A 26,267-nucleotide genomic window follows, 5' to 3' on the forward strand; every position below is an offset into this window, starting at 1 on the left:
ACGCTGAGCATAGATGAGATGAGGCTGTGGCCCATTACACCTACCAAGTATATAGTTAACAAACACTTCATCTGGTGGAGTTTCTAGTTCAATACTATTTAATCTAAATTGCATCCTGGATAGACATCAGTATCTAAAGGATGGGAAAATATCAAGTCTCTGTCAGCGCTGTGGGAAACTGAGACCTCTTGGTTTGTAGGGCTTTTCATGCTCATGAGTTGTGAATTTGAACAGAGCTCAGGCAATACAATAAATTGTCCCAGGCTTGTATGAAACTTACTCATTGAAAAGTTGATAGAAGTGAGTGAACTTGGCCCAAGTTTGGGGTTTGCACTGAAAGCTGGTGAGTTTCACTTTTTGTTTTGAAAGTTTGACCCAGTTCTAGTCTCTGTCCTTAATTAACTTGAAATTCTGAATATAAGGCTATGAACTAGTTTGAAACTTTGGGTTTCTATCCCTATATTCCAGGTCACTCTTCTGCAGGCAAGTTCTGTTCAGTGCAGGACAATGGCAGTGGGGGCGGGGGGGATATGGCTGTATGGCCCTGCCACTTGTGTGTGATCTGAACCATTTGTGCCACCTGAGATGTGTAAAGTGGCCATAGCACACTTGAGAATGTGGTTCTGCACGTTTCACACAAAGTGCATAAACGGCCATGTTGAAAAGATTTGCTGTAATATTGCTGATTGTTACCAATGGTAAGAGATCTCCTCTTCAGCAAACATGGCATGCTGGTTTTGAGGTTCCCCCCAACCTCTGTAGCAAGGATAATGACTAGAGCCAGGAGCTGAACAAATGTATGGTTTATGTATTTCCTCTGCACTGTAGATTCTTTAGATTCATAGAAGATATTAGAAATCGGAGAGACACGGTGCGTGTCTTTTACTGGACCATCTTCTGTTGGTGATAGGGTTGTCAGGTGCCCGGTTTTTGACCGGAAAGCCTGGTCGAAAAGGGGACTGTAAGCGGGCTCCTTGTTGGGCTGCAGCAGCTCTCATCCCAGCCCCAGAGCAGAGGGAGCCCAGCTGGGAGGAGATATGGGGGATGGAGATAATCCAGCAAGCGACGGGGTGGGGCCTTGGGGGGAAGGGCAAAGCAGAGGGCGGGGCCTTGAGGGTCTGGTTACCAGCCATAAGAAAGGTAGGAACCCTAGTTGGTATGAGAGACAAACGTTCGAGCTACACAGAGCTCTTCCTCAGATCTGGGCTGAAGTAAGCTCTGTGTAAGCTTGAAAACTTGTCTCTCTCACCAACAGAAGTGGATCCCATAAAAGATAGTTCCTCACCCATCTTGTCTCTCTAATAATCTGGGACCAACACAGCTACACCACCATATATTAGAAATCAGATTCAGTTTTTTGGCACAGGATTGAAAATGCTCCTTCCCAAAAGATCTGCAGGGCACTTTCAAATGGTTATTGAAAATCAGTTATTATACAACATCAGGACTAGAATGATCAGTCTGCAGCACTACAGAGATCAATTGTCAAACTGTCAGCCATTCCCAAGTTGCCCCCTGGTGGCCAGAGGTGCCTCTGCAAAAGCCTGCCTCAATTTCCCCTTCACTCAGGGCCCCTTTAAAAGTCCACATGGTCCAGATATTCAAAACATTCCCCTTCTGGAGTCCAATTCATTAAGTGCTGCACAAAGTCATTCAAAATAGAACTCAAACCTACAAAGTCTTCATTCAAGTTTCAGCTGGGCCCAGCCCCTCCTCTCTGAGGGTCTGTCCTCTGTTTAAAGTTTATTTCTTTTACCCCAGTGCTAAACTGGTCACATAGTCCCTTCTCCCCGTGGGTCTCTGTCTTCCTGCTCTCCCAGCACCCCACACTTGAACATGGCCTTCTCCACAGACCTTCTCCACTCATGTTTTCCCATTGCTCACATAGGGCCCTGTAGGAGCCTTTGTAATCCCTGCAGTGTCTGCAGGAATCTGCCAGCCACCCACAGCTGTCTACCGCTTTATAAGGGCAAGATATTTCCCCTTAAGTTCAACTAGACAGCAGGTAATCAGTCAAGGTGCACTGGATCCCACTTCCTCTAAGAGGGTCAGGCCAATCGCCGTATGACACCCATGATCATACAAGCATCATAATCACATCATGGGCTCACTCTTTCCCCACAAAACTACCAGTGCAAAGCTATAATCGTGTATGCCCCCAAACCACTAGCAAGCTTTTATTTGCTATACTATAGAAATTCAGGACTGAAAATCAGTGGCAAGCCTGACTGAGTTAAAATTAGACCTTCCAAACTTTTAGTTTCTGGCTATATCTGGGCACATGACAAGCATGTACACTGACATCCTACAGTCTCTCTAGTCTGTCTGCCTGACCCTTTCTTATAAACACTGAAATTTAAAAGGATACAACACTCAAAGCAGAGTGAGTGTATGAGGTGCACACACAACCCCTCATTGCATATAAACCTAGCTGCACCCTGGATTACTGTACCATCAAGTTGCCCATAGGAGAAACTAGGATTTTAAATGCCTCCCCTTCCTTACTCCCCACCCCCGAAGCAAGCAATCAGAAAAGAGGGAAAAAAAGCAGAACATCCTGTGTGCAGACTCAAAGTAGAAAATGCCCTTACCTGAGGAAAATTCCCTTTATGTTGGGTGTGGATTCAAAGGCATTCTCTGATACCATGGTGATTTTGTTGTTCTGGAGATACAGATATTCTAGGGATCCTGGCAGGTCCGATGGAATAGAGATCAGCTGATTGCCACCCATATCTAATAACTGAAAGGAAGAGTCATACAGCCAGGGGTTAACTGAAGAGATGAGTGTAGACATTAGCAGCACCAACCGTATTTCATTACTGGTGAACCAGATGGTGATGTGTGAATCTCAAAAGGATGGGTATTGATAACCCTCACTATGGGTAACCATCCAGAAGTTAGGTACATGTCAAAACCAATCCCGGATTACTGGGTCTGAATATCTGAGTAGGAAGTCACCTGCAAACAGGCTCCCTTTTGTTTGTGTTCGTGTGTGTGAGAAAGAGAGACAGAGAAACTGAGCATTTTGAGAGGGAGAGAAACTGAGCATTTTCAACCCTGTAAAAAGGTTCAGTTTCAGTTGAAGGTGGAGGGATTTTTATTGTTTCCAACCTTGTTTCATGTCAAGATCAATGTGGCCAGGAGGATTCTGGGCAGCCAAAGCAGGGGGTCCTGCCCTCCTGCAGTGCAATTTAATCTAGCAGCATCACATCAGAGATCATTCTGCTTTCTTTAAGGGCACCTACATTTCTCTATCCCTATCCTCATGCGTTAGTCCAGGCCTATTTGTAAATGAATGAAAAACAGACTGGGTTTCAATTATGCATAGAACTCCTTGGATGATATTCTCTCAAACACTTCATTGATTAAAGTTACTTTTCAAATGGCAAGAAATGTTTCTGATTCCGACCAATGTGTTAAATTAGCTAGGGCCTGATGCCACAGCTCTTACTCACATGTATAGTCTTACAGAAAGAAATGGGCCGAATATTTCTCCAACTCTCTATCTAAGATATAGTGGTGTAGCATCAATCGCCATAATATCTGGCCACTGCTCTGAGTTACGTTACTGCAAATCTGGAATTCCCGTGACTTCAGTACACTCATTTTGGATTCAGGCCCCAACCTTGCCAACGTTTATGCCAATGCTTAACTTTGTACATGCAGGTAGTTTCCTTGACTTCAGTGGGAATAGTCACATGTGCAAAGTGAAGCGTGTGGATAAGTATTTGCAGGATCGGGGCCTTACTCAGCTATAATATGTCAAACCTATGACAACAGGACTACTCAAGTAAGAACTGCAGGGCCAACCCCTTAATGAAGTATAAATTACAGTATGCTGTAAGAGAAATAACTGAATAAGTAATAAAGCCACTCAAAAAATGCAATGTGCCAAATGCAACCTTAAGCAGTGACCTTAGTGGCTACTTGAAGAAAAAAAAAGGGGGGGCCTGTTATAGTGATGTCATTTTTCTTGAACAGAGTTTACAATGTAGTAGGGTACAGCTGGACGCAAGGGGCTCTGCATTACTGTGGCTTGACAGTGGTGTGACTGGCATAAAACCAGCGTTATGTGGTAGTGAATCAGACCCCTAGATAACAGAAGCTTATGTCTTCTTAATAATCAAAGCTTCCAAGATCTTAAGAGCATTTGGTTTGGTTTGAAAACAGATGGGTTAGGATGGATAAATGTCTTTAGTACGACAATGAAACAATCCCGCCATCTGTAATCTTCATTGGTGACATCATCCTTCTAAACTCAATTCCAGCTTTGAAATACAAACATACAGTGAGTCACACTTTAGTTTACCTGCCTTCATTAAAAGCACCACGTTGACAAGAAAATTAAAAAGGTATGATAAAACCATGGGCCAGAGCCTCAGCTAGTGTAAACTGGCATTGTTCCATTAATTTCAATGGATTTATGCCAATTTATACCACCTGAAATCTGATGCACCATTTTCTCCATAGACTTCAAGAGCAGAACTAACGTGAGATGAACGGCTGTACAAATCAAAATTCTTGGCATGTCGGAAGCCCTAATGCTGATAACCAGAATCACATATGCTCTGCATCTCTTATCCCTGCGGTGCTTTCAGATACAAAAGCTCCCTCCTTACAGTGCACTAATGTAGGTACAGTGGATGGTTGCCATAACAAGGGCAATACCTTTTAGTGCAGGGAATCGGCTCTTGCCTAAAAGGAAATGCAGACAAATCCTTCAGCTACTGACACAACTGCAAGATCATTTTGCATAGCACAAATGTGACTGTTCCTGCCTGCCTTATGTTTCTGTTCAACTTTCCCTGACAATTAACCAAAGGACAGGCAGTTGATTGAATCCAGGCCTCCTAACTACTATCCAGGTGCCTTACCCAGCTGAGCTGCTAAATCCTACAGCTTGGCTTGTCTGACTGTAAGCTGCTATGGATGTTTTGTGCATTAACAGCTTGTTTTGTTTATGTACTCCTTGCCTCCCAGTGTCCCTCCCTTCAGAACTCTACACAATAAAGCTGATTTAAAACCCTTGGGGGTGGGGAGTGGAATTTGTATGGCGGCATCTGGAGTTTTAGCTGCATGACTCATTAATATCCAGTTGAAAATATAACACAGCTTCAGAATCCAGGACCAAAGAAATTCTTATGTTTCCTCTGATAACAGTACAATGGCGGCTGTCTTTCTATTTAGGAGGACAACTCTGCCACAAGTCTTTTAAAATCAGATAATGGCCTCTTTCTACACTGTCTTGCACTTAATGTGCAGGCCTAGAAAATAAGGACCAATCTGAATCTACCATTAATGCTCCCTGAATTGGATCAAGCAAATAGGGAAGAGACATCCATATTATCAATATCATAGAGAAGGTGGTGTTTGTACCTGGAGACTGCTGAGTTCCCTCCATGCTCCCCTGTAAATGGAATTGACTTTCAGTTTATTGTTGCTCAGGTATAGCTCCTGGAGCTTTGTCATTCCTGCCAGGGCTCTTCTTGGAATGGTGCTTATGTCGTTCTCCTTCAGTTTTAGAGTCTGCAAGTTCTTTGGAAAGCCAAAAGGCAGCGTGTGGAGGTTGTTCCCAGAAAGATCCAAGGACTTTAGCAGTCTCAGCTTGCGGAAGGCCTCCCGATGGATATGAGGACTTGTGATCTTATTGTAGCTCAAGTTTAGCTCCTCCAGTAAGTAAGTGGTAGCAAAGTCATTCCTGTTAATCTCAGAGATCTGGTTATGAAGGATCATAAGTGTCTTCACTCGCCGAGGTAGCCCACTGGGAATCCTTTCCAGCATATTGTTGTACAAGTGGACAGTGTGCAGCTTCTTCAGGCCCTGGAAGGCTTGCGGGTGGATCCCTCGGGCTTTTAACTTGTTGTTGTGAAGTAGAAGGTACTCAAGGTTTCTAATTTGGATCAAGACGTCTCTGCCAATCGTCTTAATTGCATTCTTCTCCAGGTGAAGGAGGACGATGTTTCGAGGTAAGCCACTCGGGATTTGTGAAAGATTATTGCTGGACAAATCCAGATATTCAAGGCTGGATAGTTTCCTTGGAAAAGCAGAAAGAAAAAATTCTCCATTTATATACTCCCAAGTGAAACAATAATATGTTTCCCTGGGGGATTTACCCCCTTTTTAAAAGACTTTCTCCCCCCCATCATGGCCACCTTGCTACTTCCCTTTCTGTCCTTGATGTATCTCTGGTGGGGACAGGTTTCAGAGTAGCAGCCATATTAGTCTCTATTCGCAAAAAGAAAAGGAGTACTTGTGGCACCTTAGAGACTAACAAATTTATTTGAGCATAAGCTTTCGTGAGTTACAGCTCACTTCATGAATGCATAGTGGGGACAGCAGAACGTGTAGTTCCTCCACTGGCCACTAGGGGATATCCAGTGCAATCAAGCACCAGCTACACTTGCAGGAGAGCTGGCTAGATTCCATAAGCATCTGCCAGGGAGCTGAGATCTGCCTTTCAGCATGGTATTTCTCTCTATTAACACCACATGCAAAATACTACAGCCGAATGATAAGAGTTATTGCATGCCACCAGAAAGACAGGCAGAGATGCAGTGGAAAGACCATTAAAATTTAAAAGTTCTGCTGTCAGTTTAAAATGACTACATCACAATCAACTCTAACTCCTGTCTCTCATTTCAAATAAAAAGGTATTTTTCACACTAAAAAAACAAGTTTTGCCTTTGAGATGATGCTGAATTGTTCTCACCAAAGGGGGAAACATAAACTCAGAGGTCTATGCCAAGATTATGAACTTCTTGTGACCTCCTAGTATTATGGAAGTGATTCAAGGCCAGATCTGCTTTGTGTAAACTATTCAAACTAGATTCCAAGGACTCAGTTGTAGCTAAAGCAAATCTTCAGTCCAGTCTCTTAAACCAACTGGATGCAGGTAAGTGGTATTATTTCCCAGCTCTGTGTTTCAAGGCAGACATTTCTGGAACTGGATAGTTTCTCAAGTCAAACAGTATACTCAATTGATATAATCTGTATGGCAATGCATATCCCATTTTACATTGCCAAAAAGTCTTCAGGAAATATGGCTTTATGTTGTGCAACCTTCATTGACCACTGAGTGCAAAAGATCAAACCCCTTCCCCACTGCAAAAGGTGATCTGTGGCTTAGCCGGAGGGATTGAGCTATGCTCATCCAACCCTTATCAGAAATGTTACACAAAACATTATTCTGGAGATAAAAATAGCAAAACCACATATAAATTACTATGCAATTGTGAGGATGCTAAATGGTAATGGGAAGAATAAAGGGGTTGTTGCATTTTCCTTTCTTCATAATCTGACAGGTTTATAGAGTACATAGCAAGTTATGGGCAGGACATGTACTGTGAGTCAGATCCTCAGGTACAGCCAGTCAAGTACTCCACACAGTTGGGAAGGTAAAGGTAGCTTCCTGACACTCTGATCCCAAGAGCCTCAGTTTACCCATGGCACACTGTGGAGAAGCCAAAGGGCTATTTTAAATTGCACCAGCTTGTAAAAAACCCTTAGGGGCCATTTTGCTTTGGGGAAGTATCAAAGTACAGCATTCTCCAGCTTTCCTCCTACACTGGGGTAGCCCCATGCCAGGGTGATCCTTAACTGCACAATTAGGGCAGCTTTCAAGTCTGTTTTGCACTGTGAGAGCAGCACAAAAGAGAATCAGCAGAGCTGAAGATCTAGCCTTAATGTCCAGAAAACTGCACTTGGATCTGATCATGAGAAGTGCTGAGTGATCTCACTCCCTGTTGGTTTCAACAGGAATAGGAGCCCTAAACTTTTATTGACTTCAGCAGGACTCTAGGCCTCTCCCAGTAAGCACCTGGTACTTTGCATGATTGGGCCTGTAGCTACCAGGGGGCTAGGATCATTGGTGTCCTTTGTTTAAAGACACTGTATGATACCAGTTCAAACCATTGACCAATATGTTTGCATTTGGGTGACTGCACCTGAATCTAGGCCTTCTCATATAGACCCAGTAAATAAAATGGCACATTTTATAATAGAAATCTTGTACCTTCTTTCAGAGTAACAGCTGTGTTAGTCTGTATTCGCAAAAAGAAAAGGAGTACTTGTGGCACCTTACAGACTAACCAATTTATTTGAGCATAAGCTTTCGTGAGCTACAGCTCACTTCATCGGATGCATACTGTGGAAACTGCAGAAGACATTATTATATACACAGAGACCATGAAACAATACCTCCTCCCACCCCACTCTCTTGCTGGTAATAGCTTATCTAAAGTGACCACTCTCTTTACAATGTGCATGATAATCAAGGTGGGCCATTTCCAGCACAAATCCAGGTTTTCTCACCCCCCACTTCCAAAAACCACACACACAAACTCACTCTCCTGCTGGTAATAACTTATCCAAAGTGACCACTCTCCTTACAACTTGTATGAAAATCAAGGTGGGGAAATGAGTGAGTGAGTTGGGGGGGGGGGGGAGGGTGAGAAAACCTGGATTTGTGCTGGAAATGGCCCAATTTGATTATCATACACATTGTAAGGAGAGTGATCACTTTAGATAAGCTATTACCAGCAGGAGAGTGGGGTGGGAGGAGGTATTGTTTCATGGTCTCTGTGTATATAATGACTTCTGCAGTTTCCACAGTATGCATCCGATGAAGTGAGCTGTAGCTCATGAAAGCTTATGCTCAAATAAATTGGTTAGTCTCTAAGGTGCCACAAGTACTCCTTTTCTTTGTACCTTCTTGTACATGTAAAGAAAAAACAGCCAAATTTAAAGAGCAGAGTCTCACCAGAAGGTTTCATTGTCCATCCCTTCATTAGTCAAGTAGTTGTTCTGCAAATACAGCTCTCGAAGGCCCGCAAGTTCATTGAAGGCTCCTTTGGGAATCTTCTCTAGTTTGTTGTTCTATAGACACAGAAAGCACATTATTAGGCTGAGAATATCTGAGTCTTGAGAATAGTCAGGCACAACTCTGAGCAGCTAGCATCATAGGCCTCATGTCCATGGGCATAAGAAGCAATGAAAAATCAGAAGGACTAGCATATAGTATATTACATGGGGATGTTATTAGCCTGAGAGAGAAATATATCCAAACAGTAGGCCAGATCCTGCAGTCCTTTCTCACTCACTCTCTCCCCAAGAGTTCTGACTGAGGACAGAGTAAGAGAATTGCAGGATTTGGCCCATTAACAAGGCCCTACTTACCGTACAGGTTCCAATTTCCTCACCCAAGCAATCTATTCACCTATCAAACAATCCTGGTCAAAGAATCTAGACTCAGCAAACCAGATTCCACTATAAAGTGAACCAACTAATTCTACAATCCTAACAATATTCCTTATCTACCAAAAAGCACAGTTCCTAAGAGTTAGATTCCAGAAAGCTACCTTCTCCCCTTAATGTGGCTTCTAAGTGGCCAACAGGCAGCAAAAGATAAAGCTTTGCTGTTGCCCTGAGCCAACACTAAAAACGTTGCATTTGTTGGTGCATTCCATTTACAGGCAGGAATTAGAAGTGGGCCCCCACACTTTTAGAATATATAAGGCACTAATGTTGAATTTGGCAGACACAAAACAATTCAAGTATATGAAGAATGCACTGGACGCTGGGAGAGCTTCATATCTCATAGAACATCTCAATCAATGGGGCTACACCAGCGTCAAAGTGATCAGAGAGAGGAAAGAGACAACATGACTGTGTCACATCAAAACTAACCCTGTCTCTCCCCTTTCAACTCCCAGCGGCTGTTCCTCATTTATTGTTGCTCTCCCCTGGGCTGGTCAAAACAACAGGTAAATGTGTAGCTACCAGCAGACGATGCTTTTTCGAAACAAAGCACATATTTCCCTCTTCGGTCCTCCTCTTTTCCCACACAGGGCTCAAGACTGCCACTCTCACCGCTGACTTGAGGAAAGACAGTTCAAGTCCAGCACTGGGCAAACTTTCGGTCTTGATTGTGCATGAGGCTGAGTACCCGCACGTCCCATTAAAGTCAATGGGAGTAGAGAGCACTCAGCATCTTGCAGGAGGAGTCCAGCAATTCACAAGATCAAGCCTTTTGTTTTTACCTTTCTCCAAACTGGAGATCCTAGTTCCTAAAAAGTGTTGCATGAGAGTCAATGGTGAAACCTTCAAAGAAAAGGAAAGCAGGGCAGGCAACAAAGGATTTCATAGCTTAGTGAGATGATAATAAGGTAAGACCCCTTTTCATCTCCCAGGGATTGTCACAACTAATCACAGCTGGACCCAAAATTCTCCACCATCGCAGCTCCTCCATGTTAGCTCTGGTAAGAGCGCTAGTGCAAATGGACAACATGCGATTTTAATCACAGAATATCAGGGCTGGAAGGGACCTCAGGAGGCCATCTAGTCCAACCCCCTGCTCAAAGCAGGACCAACACCAACTAAATCATCCCAGCCAGGGCTTTGTCAAGCTGGGCCATAAAAACCTCTAAGGATGGAGATTCCACCACCTCCCTAGGTAACTCATTCCAGTGCTTCACCACCCTCCTAGTGAAATAGTGTTCCCAAATATCCAACCTAAACCTCCCGCACTGCAACTTGAGACCATTGCTTCTTGTTCTGTCATCTGCCACCACTGAGAACAGCCTAGCTCCATACTCTTTGGAACCCCCCTTCAGGTAATTGAAGGCTGCTATCAAATCCCCCCTCACTCATCTCTTCTGCAGACTATATAACCCCAGTTCCCTCAGCCTCTCCTCGTAAGTCATGTGCCCCAGCCCCTAATCATTTTCGTTGCCCTCTGCTGGAATCTCTCCAATTTGTTCACGTCCCTTCTGTAGTGGGGGGACCAAAACTGGATGCAATACTCCAGGTGTGGCCTCACCAGTGCCAAATAGAGGGGAATAATCACTTCCCTCGATCTGCTAGCAATGCTCCTACTAATACAGCCCAATATGCCATTGGTCTTCTTGGCAACCAAGGACACACTGCTGACTCATATCCAGCTTCTTGTACACTGTAATTCCCACGTCCTAGAATCATAGAATATCAGGGTTGGAAGGGACCTCAGGAGGTCATCTGGTCCAACCCCCTGCTCAAAGCAGGGCCAATCCCCAATTTTTGCCCCAAAACCCTAAATGGCCCCCTCAAGGATTGAACTCAGAACCCTGGGTTTAGCAGGCCAATGCTCAAACCACTGAGCTATCCCTCTCCCCAATGGAGGTTTGCCACTCCAGGCCAATGGAGGCTGCAGGAAGGGTGGCCAGCATATCCTTCAGCCCGTGCCACTTTCCGCAGCCCCCATTGGCCTGGAGTGGTGAACCGCGACCAGTGGGAGCCACAATCGGCCAAACCTGTGGACGCGGCAGGTAAACAAACTGGCCTGGCCCACCAGGGGCTTTCCCTGAACAAGCGAAGGTCCTAGTTTGAGAACCACTGGTCTAGGTCACTCTGGACACTATCCCTACCCTCCATCATATCTACCTCTCCCCCCAGCTTACTGTCATCTGCGAACTTGCTGAGAGTGCAATTAATCCCATCATCCAGATCATTAATAAAGATGTTGAATAAAACCGGCCCCAGGACCGACCCCTAGGGCACTCCACTTGATACTTGCTGCCAACTAGACATCAAGCCGTTGATCACTACCCATTGAGCCCAACAATCTAGGCAGCTTTCTGTCCACCTTATAGTCCATTCATCCAATCCATACTTTTTTAACTTGCTGGCAAGAATGCTGTAGGAGACCATATCAGAAGGTCTACTAACATCCACCACTTTCCCCATATCCATAGAGCCAGTTATCTCATCATGGAACCAATCAGGTTGGTCAGGCATGACTTGCCCTTGGTGAATCCGTCTTGACTGTTCCTGATCACCTTCCTCTCCTCCAAGTGCTTCAAAAGGGATTCCTTGAGGACCTGCCCCATGATTTTGCCGGGGACTGAAGTGAACAGGGCCGTCCCTTCCCATACACAAAGTATGCAGCTGCGTAGGGCACCAGGAAATTTACCAAATTTCCTGGTGCCCTGCGCAACTGTGTGCTGCTCCAGCCCCTGCCCCGCCTCTTCCCCATGGCTCCCACCCCTGCTCCACCCCAGCCCTGCCTCTTCTCACCCCTGCTCTGCCCCAGCCCCTCCATTCCACTCCTCCCCCAAAGCCCCCGCCCTGCTCCACCCCTTCCTGCCCCCACTCCCCTGAGGACTGCAGCAGGGCCAGGCCTACACTCACCGGGGGTGGTTCCCCCCGCCCCTCAAGCCAGCCCCCGCGCCCCCTCAGAGGCCTGGGGCCCCACACGTTCCCCCCCTTCCCCCGGGGAGCTGCGTAGGTCCCCAGAATAGCTAGGGACGGCCCTGGAAGGGAGGCTGACTGGTCTGTAGTTCAAGATTAGATGACACAGAGATAATACCAGAGCCCAGCTAAACTACAACTTCCACCAATGCCTCTGCCAGGGTTAGCTGCAGCCATGGAAAATTACTGGTCCAAATATTCCAGTTGCCAGTTCAGTAGATACCAAAAGTCATTGCTACTTGAAGGTGATACAGCCTATGTGAAATAGTCTGGTGAGCAAAGACAGTACCTTCCTAGTGAATAAGCAACTATATCAGGAAAAACACCACCATAAATTGCAGGTTCAGCAAAGAGGACAAAGACCAAATGGCCTTAGAAACTTATCTGCCCTCTCATCTCATCCCTTATCTGCCCTCTGTGTGATTCCGACACCACGTGAGGACAGCATGACAAAATGTGCACTCTCTCTGTCCAAGGACTGCCTGATGTTTGGCTACACTTAGGACTGAGACATGCAAGGCTGCCAGCCAGCCACCAGCAATACATTCCTTTGGAAATAGAAAAAACGGAATTTTGATCTAGACAAACAGCTCGTTGCTCTCACTACTCATGCCAGTACACATGTATGTACAGGGGAGACTGGCTACTCGCTGGCGTGCTTTTCCTTCAGCCCAAACCTAGCAGTCGCCATCTAACAATGGGCCTGCCTCTGCAGTTTAAATCTCAGGCACACACAGAACTGCATCCCAGATGTAAGAGAATACACAAAGTTGGTTCCATTACCTTTAAGTGTAGTTTATATAGTGCTGAAGGCAGGTTCTTTGGAACATACTTCAGGAAATTGCTGGACATGATCAATATCTCCACGTTATTAGAGCCATTGAACATATCATCAGGTAACCCAGCATCTGAAAGTTTATTGTTGTGAAGATACACAGATCTACCAGAAAGAAAGAAAGACTGAATTAGGCAGTATGGTTTGCTTTCCTCTCTTACCCAATGCAGCCTTCTGAAATCTACACCTCAGTCTATCGTCTTCCTTTTCTTAAGGTACATATATTCATTTTTTTAATGTATCACTTATTCTGCCAAGTATAAAAACAGATGTGCCCAAACCATAACACTGGCCCCAAGCAGTCTCTGAGTGGTGGAGTGTTCAAAATCCAAACCTGGATCTCGATCTGTATTTTATGAATCACCTCATCTTTAACAGGCTGAGACAAAGCCTGGGATCTGTACATAGCAAGACTTAGGTGTGTTTGAAATCTGGATCTGAATTTAGCAGCTTGAGCCCAGCTCAGTGTTTGGCCACAAGGCAAAGGGAATCTATTGGAGCGATAGGCAACCTCAGAAAGTTTAGAGTTTGGACTTGGTACAGACACGTACCCAAAGTTTGGGTTCTAGTCTAAAGCAGCGGTTTTCAACCAGGGGTCCAGGGCCCCCTGGTGGGCCATGAGCAGGTTTCAGGGGGTCCGCCAAGCATAGCCGGTGTTAGACTCACTAGGGCCCAGGACAGAAAGCCAAAGCCTTGCCGCACAGGGCTGCAGCTCAGGGCGCCAAGCCCCACCACCTGGGGCTGAAGTCAAAGCCTGAGCAACGTAGCTTCACAGTGCCCCCTGTAACTCAGGCACTGTCTTTTATATGCAGAAAAACAGCTGTTGTGGCACAGTTGCGGGTAGAGTTTTTATAACATGTTGGAGGGGGGGCCTCAGAAAGAAAAAGGTTGAGAACCCCTGGTCTAAAGAAAAGGAGGACTTGTGGCACCTTAGAGACTAACCAATTTATTTGAGCATAAGCTTTCATGAGCTACAGCTCACTTTAGTCTCTAAGGTGTCACAAGTACTCCTTTTCTTTTTGCGAATACAGACTAACACGGCTGTTACTCTGAAACCTGGTCTAAAGCACATCCTGTCCTTGAGTTTGCAAAGTTGGGCTATAAATCTCTTGAGGATTGGTTATCTCAGGAGATTTCCATTATTTCTGCTTCCATGAAGGCCGGAAATAATACAAGAATAGCTTCTACGTTGCTATTTCAGAATTTCTGCTCCCAGAACTCAGGAGTGCAGAGACCACTGTGCAGATGAAAGAATAGACTTAACCAGTCCGTAAGAAAGACTTTTACACTTAAGGTGAAGGTTTGGAGGAAAAAACATTTTATTTCCCTTATGCACCAGTTAGCCCCATCCCTAGGTAAATTCCTCCCAGGAAGTCTTATCAGATAAGAGGAAACAGTTCTATCTCAGAGCGAGAGGAAGAGGAAACAGAGCCTTAACTTCCTTTCTTCCACAATTTTTATAACCGTGCAATGACAGTGATGTCAATGGAGCCACTCCCAATGTACACTTGTGCAAGTCGGAGGAGAATTGGGTCCAAACCATCCTCTGGTTGTTTTTACAAAAACCCACGGTCATAAACAATGGGTGACTACTCCCACTTCTATAGTCCCTATGCTGCAGGAGGCACTGTGTGGCTAAAATCCTGGAGGCAGATTAACAGTATGATAGGGAACCACTTCCAAAGCAGGGATTGAAAAGCCTGCACTCTCTAACTTGTCCTAAGATTTTGTTGTGATTGTGGTGATGATTTGGGGGGATTTTTTGGACTCAACATAGAAACACAACAGCTCCACGAGCAGAGAACCACAGGACAGAATATTATTCACTCTGTGTGGTCAGCTATGCTTTTAACTGACAGATATCTGACTTTCTGAAAACCTCTCGTTCCAAGTCAGCAGAGCCTGAAAGTACATACTTTACTGGAGGGGAAAAGTACAACAGTTGAACCTCCAACTTAGGATCTTGTATCAGTCCAGCTCAGGAAACAACCAGCTGCTATTCTGTATTAAACAATGGTTGCTATGGGAGAGCTTGTGAAACTCACTTCAGAAAGAGTCCAGCTACTTAATGTGATGCAAGAACTCAGCAGCTTCTGTAATTCAGGTTTTGGAAGGAAGACACACGCATAAGCTGAGGTGCGGTCATGATGAAATATCACGCACGGTGAGCGACTGACCCAACCTCTTCAGGTAACTAACGGCTTACCAGACTAAGAGCCTAGAAGGTACTGAGCCAACTCAACTCCCCCTGAAGTCAATGGAAATTGAGGGCTCTCCGCATAATTGCAGGATTAGACCCTGTGCTAACGGTGCCAGCCAGCGCTAGCCACTTACAATTCAAATGTACACGTTGTAACCAGCAGCGGAGCTTGGGCTGCTCTTGCAATGGTCACTGCAGTAATGGAGGCTGTATCCATCGATTACACTGGACTAGGTAAAACTTCGGTGGAGCAGACCACGTTTCACCGCAGGCATGTGTACCCACAACTGAAATGAGGGTGGTCTGTGGCACTGCACTGGGGTCCAACCGAGAAAATCGTCACTAAAGCGTCACGGTGGTGCCTAGAGAATCAGCCATACAAGGTTGAAGTACTGATGGGGGTTGGGAAGTACTGTCGAACCAATACTGTTGCATCATTAGCAACAGCTTTACAGTCTCAGCTTGATCACAGCCTTTCTGTGAAGGAGCTAAGGTGGAGTTGGGGATATTTGACCAATTAGTCACTGAATTGATTAATCAGTGCTGGTCCTTGCCACTCATAACAGATCAACACAAAAAAGATTGAGAAGATTATTAAACATTATTAAAAATGTTGTGTGTATATTTGTGTGATGTCCAGCAAAAGCCACTAGAATGCATTCATCTGAGAGTGGTTTTGGTCCCCTCAGTAACATAAACAATCCTCCTCCTCCAAAAGTTATCTGCAGGCCAAAAATGGTTTCGGTAAACAATCTAAACAATCAGTTCTTCCCACCAACCCATTTGCGCTAAGCAGTGACAGAACATACTCCTCCTTTCACTTCTTGATCCCTTACCTCAGGTTTGGCTTCTGTCCGAACGTGAGCCCATAAATCTTTGTGATGTAATTGGCTGCAAAATCTGCACTGATCAAGGTATTTGGTAGGAATTTCGGAGCCAGAGTTAGCTGAAAAACAAATATTGGGGGGGAGAGGAAGCCAGTTAGATGCAATGAATGCTTTAACCACCAGTATTGGGTTAGCAACAGAATATTTGCAGGCTATTTACTTTGAAGAAGCAACAGTAAATGACAAAGTCCAAGTGGTCTCATTAAAAACAGTGAGCATTTCTGTCCTTACTAAATAATCTCTACAGGAAGGAGCTAGGCTTTTGCTTCAAAATGTTTGGATGGGTTTTGTTTTAATTGGAAGAAATCAAGGGTTCAGAGAGTAAATACATTTCATGTTATGGTCATAATTCCTGTGAAATACTGTGCCAAAATTTAAAAAAATCATCATAATGCCCTCACTGCTAGAGTCCCATGTGAAAATAACTCACGTGGTGGTTACTCCACACTTTAGTTCCAAAGTCCCACGCGTGTTTGACAATCTCTTCAAAACAGGATGCAGATTACCAGGGGTGTTTTTTCCAGACAACACAGCAGAATATAATATCGGCACAAAAGCAAATATCTGATGTGTATGAAGAGTTACATCTTATTTGTTAAACACAGACTGTGTATTGGAAACAAAATACAGTGTTCTTATCCCAAAGAGTTTATAATCCAAACAAGACAGACACAGGGCTTGTTTCTCTTCATGGCCCAGCGCTATTCAATATCTTTATCAATTATCTGGAAAAAATCATTGCTGGTAAAGTTTGCAGATGACAAAAATTGGTGGAGTGGTAAAAGATTAGGACAAGATTACTGAGAAGAATAGACAGGCCTGTAACCAGAGCTGATCCAGAGAACAGAAGGGTGTGCTGTCGACCGAGTGCTAAGATTTGGGATGTGGACCTGAGGTTAAAGGGGATCCTAAAGGGAGCGGGAAAGAATCCACTGATCATCCTTCATGTGGGAACAAATGATACCGATAGATTCTCGCTGGAATGTATCAAGAGAAACTATGCCAGGCTGGGGAAGACGCTTCAGGAAATCGAGACTCAGGTGGTCTTCAGTGGGATTCTACCTGTTCCTAGAGAAGGGCAACAAAGGTGTGACAAGATGATGATGCTCAATAGATAGCTCGGGCAGTGGTGCTATAAGGAGGGCTTTGGGATATATGGCCACTGGGAGGCATTCATGGACAGAGGACTGTTCTCTCGGGATGGACTCCATCTGAGTAGGGAGGGAAATAGACTTCAAGGATGGGGACTGGCACAACTGATTAAGAGAGCTTTAAACTAGGAATTTGGGGGAGATGGTTGGGAGACGTCCAGGTAATCTCCATGACAGATTTTAACATTGAGAGGGAAGAAAATGAAGTAAGAAAGGATACAGCTGTGGCTAGGAGAATGGACATAAGGAGGAAGGGCAGTGTGGATACCAGTCTAATAGGTCATACTGGCGGTAGAATGTCCGTGCCCAATCAGGTGAAGAAAGTGAGTGAGGCCAAATAGCAAAAATTAAGATGTTTGTACACCAATGCGAGGACCCTAGGTAACAAAATGGAGGAACTAGAGCTACGGGTGCAGGAAGTGAAACCAGATATTATAGGGATAACAGAAACATGGTGGGAGATAATTACTGGAATACAGTGCAAGTTCATTTTAAAAAAGGATGTTGACAAATTGGAAAGGGTTCAGGAAAGAGCTACAAGAATGGTCTAGATAGATAGACCTACAAGCTACAGGTCTAGATAGCCTGCTTTACAAGGAGAGACTAAAGAAGCTCAATCATTTTAGTTTATCCAAGAGAAGGCTAAGAGGTAACTTGATCACAGTCTGTAATTACCTGTATGGTGAAAAGATTTCTGATAGTAGAGGGCTCTTTAATCTAGCTGACAAAGGTATAACACAAGATCCGATGGCTGGAAGCTGAAGCTAGACAAATTCAGATTAGAAATAAGGTGAACATTTTTTAAGTGAAGGTAATTAATCATTAGAACAATTTACCTAGAGTGTGATAGATTCTCTGTCACCTGGAGTCTTTAATCAAGATTGGATGTCTTTCTAAAAAGATGTGTTCTGGAGAATACAACCAGAAGTTGTGGACTAGATACAGACATCAGTTGGTGAAATTCTATGGCCTGCATTATGCAGGAGGCAGACTACCTGATTATAATGGCTTCTTCTGGCCTTAAATACTTTGAATCTATAAATCGTCCTCTCACACAGGTTTTACACCAGTGTTACTCCATGAAGTTCAATGGTCCTACTCCAGACTTACAGCGATGTAAGTGAAGGGAGAGTCAGACCTATAGAGCAGGCAAGACACAATGAGACTCCACATGAAGGAATGTCAGTAATTCTTTTTTAAGTCATTACTCATATTATTATTAACACTTCATGAGGGCCTTGGGGAAGAACAGAGATTTTAATGAGGAATTGCTTGGCCTAACTTCTTAAATAAATGAATAACTGAAGAGTATTCAAGCTTCTCTTTCTGCTGGTATGCCAAGCATGCACTTGGCAAAGTCGTGTTTCTATCACCTTGTAGTTCACCAGACATATAACTTAGACTTTTATTTTTAAACCGAAAATAAATTTGTTTATTTGTCTCTTTCTCTCCTGTGTCGGTAGTTCCCTCCTTAGGCTGCCTGAAAATGTCTGATGGACACAAATCAAGCAAAAAGAGCCCTTTCCCCAAATCAATTATCCCCTGTGAAGCTTTCTCAGCACCAGAAATAATGGGTGGAAATTAGAGGCGTTTTACCAACGCCCAGCACTGACACCTCATTGCCTTTAGCTTTGGATGTACTCACTTGCTGACTTGGGAGATGTAATCTCATGGGAGTGGGTTAACGCTAACAAGCCTGGTCAAGAAGCTCTGGAAATGTGTCATAAAGCAACATTATGCCTATGTGTCCATATGTAACATTATGCCTTTTGTGTCATAAGGCAACATAGCAAAGCTTTTGATACGGTCTCCCACAGTATTCTTGCCAGCAAGTTAAAGAAGTATGGGATGGTTGAATAGACTATAAGGTGGATAGAAAGCTGGCTAGATCATCGGGCTCAACAGGTAGTGATCAATGGCTCCATGTCTAGTTGGCAGCTGGTATCAAGTGGAGTGCCTCAAGGGTCGGTCCTGGGGCCGGTTTTGTTCAATATCTTCATTAACGATCTGGAGGATTGCATGTTTGCAGATGACACTAAACTGGGATGAGTGGTAGATACACTGGAGGATAGGGAGAGGATACAGAGGGCCCTAGACAAATTAGAGGACTGGGCCAAAAGAAATCTGATGAGGTTCAACAAGGACAAGTGCAGAGTCCTGTACTTAGGACGGAAGAATCCCATGCACTGCTACACAATAGGGACCAAGCGGCTAGGCAGCAGTTCTACAGAAAAGGACCTAGGGGTTACAGTGGACGAGAAGCTGGATATGAGTCACCAGTGTGCCCTTGTTGCCAAGAAGGCCAACTGCATTTTGGGATGTATATGTAGGAGCATTGCCAGCAGATTGAGGGACGTGATCATTCCCCTCTATTTGGCATTGGTGAAGCCTCATCTGGAGTACTATGTCCAGTTTTGGGCCCCACACTACAAGAAGGATGTGAAAAAATTTGAAAGAGTCTAGTGAAAGGCAACAAAAATGATTAGGGGGCTGGAGCACATGACTTATGAGGAGAGGCTGAGGGAACTGGGATTATTTAGTCTACAGAAGAGAAGAATGAGGGGGGATTTGATAGCTGCTTTCAACTACCTGAAAGGGGGTTCCAAAGAGGATGGATCTAGACTGTTCTCAGTGGTAGCAGATGACAGAATGAGGAGTAATGATCTCAAGTTGCAGAGGGGGAGGTTTAGGTTGGCTATTAGGAAAAACTTTTTCACTAGGAGGGTGGTGAAGCACTGGAATGCATTACCTAGGGAGGTGGTGGAATCTCCTTCCTTACAGGTTTTTATGGTCAGGCTTGACAAAGCCCTCGCTGGGGTGATTTAGTTGGGGATTGGTCCTGCTTTGAGCAGGGGATTGGACCTCCTGAGGTCCCTTCCAACCCTGATATTCTATGATTCTATGATTCTCTACTATGGCATAATACAAAGAAATCAGACACAGGAACTCATTCATATATGCAATTAGTCACTTCCATCCAGGTTCAAGCTTTGCTGTCTGCATACATTGTCAGCTGGGTCAAAGCAGATACAGTAACTCCTCACTTAAAGTCATCTTGGTTAATGTGGTTTCGTTGTTACGTTGCTGATCAATTAGGGAATGTGCTCGTTTAAAGTTGTGCAATGCTCCCTTATAACATCGTTTGGCAGCCACCTGCTTTGTCCACTGCTTGCAGGAAGAGCAGCCCGTTGCAGCTGGCTGGCGGGGGCTTGGAACCAGGGTGGACCGGCAGCTGCCCTATCAGCTCCGCGCTCCCCTAAGTTCCCAGGCTATCAATTGCTGGCAGTTCAGCTGTCCCTCCCCCCACTGCCCTGTGCTGCTCCTGCCCTCTGCCTTGGAGCTGCTTCCCGAGCTTCCTGCTTGCTATGTGGGGGGAAGGGGAGGAAGAGGGGGCCTAATGTCAGGGTGTTCCCCTCCCCCCTGCTCGTGCACCCTGCTTACCCCATCTTCCATAGAGCAGGGGGGACACACGACAGGGCTCAGGAGGGAGGGAGCTTCCTGGCAGCAGCTGCGGTCTCAGCTTGCTGATCTACTTAACGAGGCAGTGTATCTAAGAGTGAGATCAGCGTACTTAAAGGGGAAATGTGCATCTCTCTCACACACACATGGTATGTGTCTCTGTCTGCCATGCTGTCTCCCCTCCCTCCATTCGTGCTGCCTTGTAGAGTGTGAGGCTACATTAACGATGAGTTAATGCTTGAGGGCTCAGCCAATTGCTAGTTCATCATTTAGCGGTAAGGCATTCCCTGGGAAATATCCCACCCTCTGACTCCACCACCTCAACCAAGCCTCACAATCATCATCACTGTGTACCAATATTAAATTTTTTTTTAAAACTTATACTCTGTGTGTGTGTGTGTGTGTGTATATATGTCTTTTGTCTGATGAAAAAAATTTCCCTGGAACCTAACCCCCCCATTTACATTAATTCTTATGAGGAAATTGGATTCACTTAACATCATTTTGCTTAAATTTGCATTTTTCAGGAACATAACTACAACGTTAAGTGAGGAGTTACTATATATGAAACACACAACAGCCCTGGACAGCCCTGTGGGGCACTCAGAGAAATAACAGAACCACTGAAAACCACAGAGAAAGAAAATAGAGAGGAGGTGTTTCGTTCTGAAAGAAAGAAAGAAAGAAAGAAAGAAAGAAAGAAAGAAAGAAAGAAAGAAAGAAAGAAAGAAAGAAAGAAAGAAAGAAAGATCAAGCTGCTCAGATCCTTTTCTCGGCATCTCTTCCTCTTCCAGGACCAGCTTGCATCAACTATTTGGGATTGGACAGCTGCTGCTGCCCAAGCAGATTTCAGATATAAGAAGGCATGCTCAGATTTAGCAGAAAGAAGCAGGCAGCCCTTTCTTAATCTGTTTCACAGCTAGGTAGCAGGAGTAGAAGGAAGGGATACAATAATGATAGAACTGACACAACAACTGTCCTAGTGTTAGAACTTTCACTCATTGGCATTTATAACTGGATGAACTGTTTTGTGTGTGTGTTCACCAAGAGCCAAAAGATGGTTGAAGAGCACTAGGATCTTTGTGTATGTTTCCAGGAGCTGCATTGCACAGAAGTGTCAATATCAGATTTACCTTCTCATCACCCCTCTGCATTCCATCCTCTTGATATGAGGCAGACATGAGAAAAACATGGCTGCTCTCAAAAGCCTATAAACAAGTTACTCTGATGTTTGGCAAGTTATACTTTCATCCACCTCAGGTGCGTAGAAGCCTGTTGAAAATTACAGAACACATCTCCGAAGGGAAATCCCATTCTCTTACTAGAAATGGTAATGCGACCAGCTGAGGGAACATCACTGTCCTTTCTCTCACCTGCCATGACAGGTCTAACCAATGTTCAATCCAAGTGTGTGTTTTTGCGTTCCAGGTATTGCCAACTAGGAATGTTGGGAGTGCCACAACACTCCCTGCAGGGGCCTCAATTGTCCGACAATAGCAAGTTTGTCTTGAGAGCTATTTGCTGTATCTGCTCCTGCAGAGAACGATGAATTTTCCAAACTTGTGCTGCTTCTCCTGCAGTACACAGGATGGATGGCGTGCTGAATGCACTATTCTAGGGTAATACCCATAGGACTGAATGGTGATTTTCATTGGTTGGCTCTTTGGAGAATGTATGTTGGGTTTTCATCGTTGTTAGAGTTAAAGTAGATTCAGTGGCTGGGCACTCTCCCATCACTATTGTCTAACACAGCGGTCTCCAAAGTGGGGTGTGCGGCAGGAGGAGCGCTGCTGCCTGGACCTTTGATTCTTCAGCCCTCCCTGCTCCGTCTCAGGCGGCACACCGGTGGCAGCTCTCCTTTTTTCTTTTTCTTTTTCTTTTTTTTTTTTTTGCTTCCCTAGAGCTGGCCCTGGGGGCAAGCGATTCAAAAAGTTTGGAGCCCACTAATCTAGCAGCAATCTAGTGACTTGGACTAATGTGATTTTCTCTGCAGCCTTGTGGCTGCCCTCCTCCCCCTCTCCATATTACAGGTTTCTTTCCCCAACTGCTAACTGGTAGGGTAACCAATTACAGTGCTGCCATAAAAGTTGTCTTCAGATTTTGGAACCAATTTTCTCCTTGCCCGCTGTAGACCCTAACACAAACAGAGAAGCCTTGGATCCAGTGAATCCCATATCACTACGGGAATACTGAGAAATCTAAAGCCTCCCTGACCCAAAGGGTTGATAATTATCTTAAAGTAATCAATATAGCAGCTCAGTGCCCTGCCCTACATTTCAGCAGGTGAGGTTTTTGGTAAAAATGTGGCCTGCTGTGGCTCCCCACAGGCTACGTGACCAAGGCTTCTTGTGGGTGTTCTTGGGGACTTTAAATAAGAAACGACAATATAAGTTATTTACTTATGGTGAGTGATACACCTACAATACAGCAGGGTTATGTATTAGCCTAGTTATACTAATTAAAAAAGCCACCCTGCCAATTTACCTGTCTGTGAAATAATCAGAACTGCCACTAACTAAAACAACATCAAGACAAGCCTCCTTCCATACAATGAGAGAAGTAAACTACCAGCAAACCCCTGCCCTCCTCCAAACACCACAGTTGCCTGAGCTGAAGCACTTCCCATGGCAGCATGGATGCAACACAAAACCAATCTGGTTTGTCCTGGCTCATGATTTCTGAAGACGTGTTATTTTTGTGGGTCCACAACTTCTCACTGTAACTGCTTCTGACAATTTGCTGATGTTTGCATTTTTATCTTGGATGTGTGTCTCTCCCTGCAACAGTCTCAGGAAAAGCCAAACACTTTGTTTTATCACACAGGAAAAGTTGGACTGCAAAGTTCTGGAATATTAGTCACAGCCTGGCTTGTTCTTCTCTTTTATGGATCTACTTGCTGCCAAGACCATTACATGGACATGTGGCTTGAAAGAGTAGAGAATGTGATGTAGTTGTACTAAGGGGCAAATTCTGAGCTCAGTCACACCAAGGGAAATCCATGATGTTATTATGGATTTGTCCTGGCAGGACATTTAGACCAGAATCTGGCCACATGGTATGTAATCTAAAGGCCAAAGGATCACAGACATTAAAAAAAAAGTGTGGTTAAACAGATAGAGAATTTCATTTCTTTTTCTGTCTAAAAGGGGCTGTCTGTTTGCACAGCTGCACTTTCTCCTTTTCCCACTGACCTGTGCCTGGTGCTTTAAGCCATACTTTTCTGTGACATTACGTTTCCTTCCATAGCAAGTAATTGTGTGGGTTCATTTAAAAAATGATTTCACTGCAGAACCAAGCGGGAGTAAGGTGATATCAGAGAGGGTATTTCCATTCCTGTTGAGATAGTATAACCTTTTCATCAAGGCCTGGGGTATCTGTCGTGACTGCTACCATGGGTCATCAGCAGGGACCTGAGACCTTAACCACTAGAAGTACGCGCTCCAACCATTTGAGCTAAAGAAGTAACTTGATTAGCTGCTAGCAACAGTAGGCACTTAGTCTCTTATGTGAACCAGACACTACCGTGGGACACATGGCACACAATAAATTGCGGGGAATGGGGGTACGCTTCCATCATGTCCCAAAACCTCAGAGGCACTAGCTCATCTTTAACATCCACTTCCACTCACTCCACAGTTCTCCTAATCCATAGAACCCACATTTGGCGGGCAGTTGTCTCTACTATGCATGTGTATAGCTCCTGTAGACATGATGGGAATGGGATCCATGGAGAATGTTGTGGTTCAGTTCTTGACTGTTCATTATGAGAGTCCCACTCCAAAGTGTTAGGACCTGTTTTTCAATGCGGCTTAACCCAACCTCTTCTAGTGTGTGTGCAGCTTTGTATACCTGCACTCACAGTTTATGTGCACTATCATCTCTGTGTGCAGGTGAAAAAGTACACCAACTAGGGCCTGATCCAAAGCCCACAGAATCATAGAATCATGGCATGCAGAGCTGGAAGGGACTTCAAGAGGTCACTCAGATCTACCCCATGCACTGAGGCAGGACCAAGTATAGCTAGACCATAACTGACAGGTGTTTATCGAATGTATTCTTTAAAACCTCTAATGATGGGGATTCCACAACCTCCCTTTGATGCCTATTCCATACTTAACTATCCTTATAGTTAGAAAGTTTTTCCTAATATTGAATTTAAATCTCCCTTGCTGCAGACTAGCCTATTATTGCTTGTCCTACATTCGGTGGACCTGGAAAACAAGGGCTGTTACAAAGAGGACAGTGATCAATTAACATATTTGAAGACATTTTTCAGTGCCCCCCTTAATCTCCTTTTCTCAAGACTAAATACTCCCAGTTTTTTTAACCTTTCCTCACAGGTCAGGTTTTCTAAATCTTTTATCATTTTCATTACTCTCCTCTGGACACTCTCCAGTTTATACACATCTTTTTTAAAGTGGCACCCAAAACTGGAGACAGTGCTCCAGCTTTGGCCTCACTAGTGCCAAGTAGGGCTTAATGATTACCTCCTGTGTCTAACATCGGTGTCATACAGTGCTACTGCCTAGTCAGTAATCCCCCATTTTGTATTTGCGCATTTGATTTTCCCTTCTAAATGAGGTGTAGTACTTTGCACTTGTCATTATTGAATGTCATCTTCAAGTCAGTGGGAGTCTCTCTCTTGACTTAGTGGGCTTTGGATCAGGTCCCCAGTGAGTGCAGGTTATAGACTTTACATGTTCAAACACCACATGGTCAAATGAGCTTGTGGATGAAAACTCTTTTGCCTGTATATGCGTGAAGTAATGGATTGAAATCACTTGTGCGCTATTGCCTCAGTGCAGAAGTTTACACTGATTCCAGATGGTATTAAACTCTGTGCACACAGGTGAGAGCTCTATTTTGAGTGATTAATTTCTACCTCTCTCTTACCGATTGATGCACTCTTAAAACGAACGTCTTCACACAACATCTTAAGAGCATAAATAGCCCTTTTGCCTTAACAGTTTTGCAGCATGACGGAAGTTTTAATTGTAGATAGCCCCAGATGAGCCCTGATTGGAACTACACACCTCAGCACAACATGACAGGCATGGAGAACAAACGTATTTTTTAAAATCATCATTATTGTTTAACTTTATGAATAACGCCAGAAGGCATCTACAAAAACCATGTCCCCTCTTACCTTATTGTTTGCAAGGTACAAGTAATTCAGATTCTCCAGCTGTTCAAATGCCTCCTCTGGAAGCCCTTCAAACAACAGGAATGATTTACAGTCAGCACCCTTTGTGAATGAGAATGCTAGAGGGGCTTTTTTGTCTCCCAAAGGATATCTATAATGTAAGTTTTAAATATTTTTCAGAAACAACCTGACACATGCTTTTCATTGTTGTTTCATTTTCTGTTATTATAAAGGCTAAAGAGATTCATAAAAAGAGCTGTCTGAACAAAGCACATTGCTTAGCCTGTAGTAACGAGCGTGATGATCAGAAGACGTAAAAGAGTGCACCGGATTTAAGGTCGCTTGCTGTGGGATATATATTACTAACTGC

The 26,267-nt window shown here is 44.4% G+C and overlaps 1 protein-coding gene across 1 annotated transcript in view; it reads right to left on the reverse strand.

Moving 5' to 3' along the window:
* The window catches only part of PODN (podocan), a 42,671-nt gene that overhangs the window by 5,305 nt on the left and 11,099 nt on the right, over positions 1–26,267 (reverse strand). Inside the window, exons 4-9 of the mRNA XM_073358270.1 lie at positions 25,901–25,965; positions 16,094–16,203; positions 13,006–13,162; positions 8,759–8,874; positions 5,377–6,034; positions 2,592–2,740 (exon numbers count right to left, since the gene is read on the reverse strand). Of these exons, the coding sequence (XP_073214371.1) occupies positions 2,592–2,740; positions 5,377–6,034; positions 8,759–8,874; positions 13,006–13,162; positions 16,094–16,203; positions 25,901–25,965 (1,255 nt within the window). The remainder of the gene's footprint in view (positions 1–2,591; positions 2,741–5,376; positions 6,035–8,758; positions 8,875–13,005; positions 13,163–16,093; positions 16,204–25,900; positions 25,966–26,267) is intronic.

This window comes from Lepidochelys kempii, chromosome 8 (assembly GCF_965140265.1).
Source record: "Lepidochelys kempii isolate rLepKem1 chromosome 8, rLepKem1.hap2, whole genome shotgun sequence".
Classification (NCBI taxonomy): Eukaryota; Metazoa; Chordata; order Testudines; family Cheloniidae; genus Lepidochelys; species Lepidochelys kempii.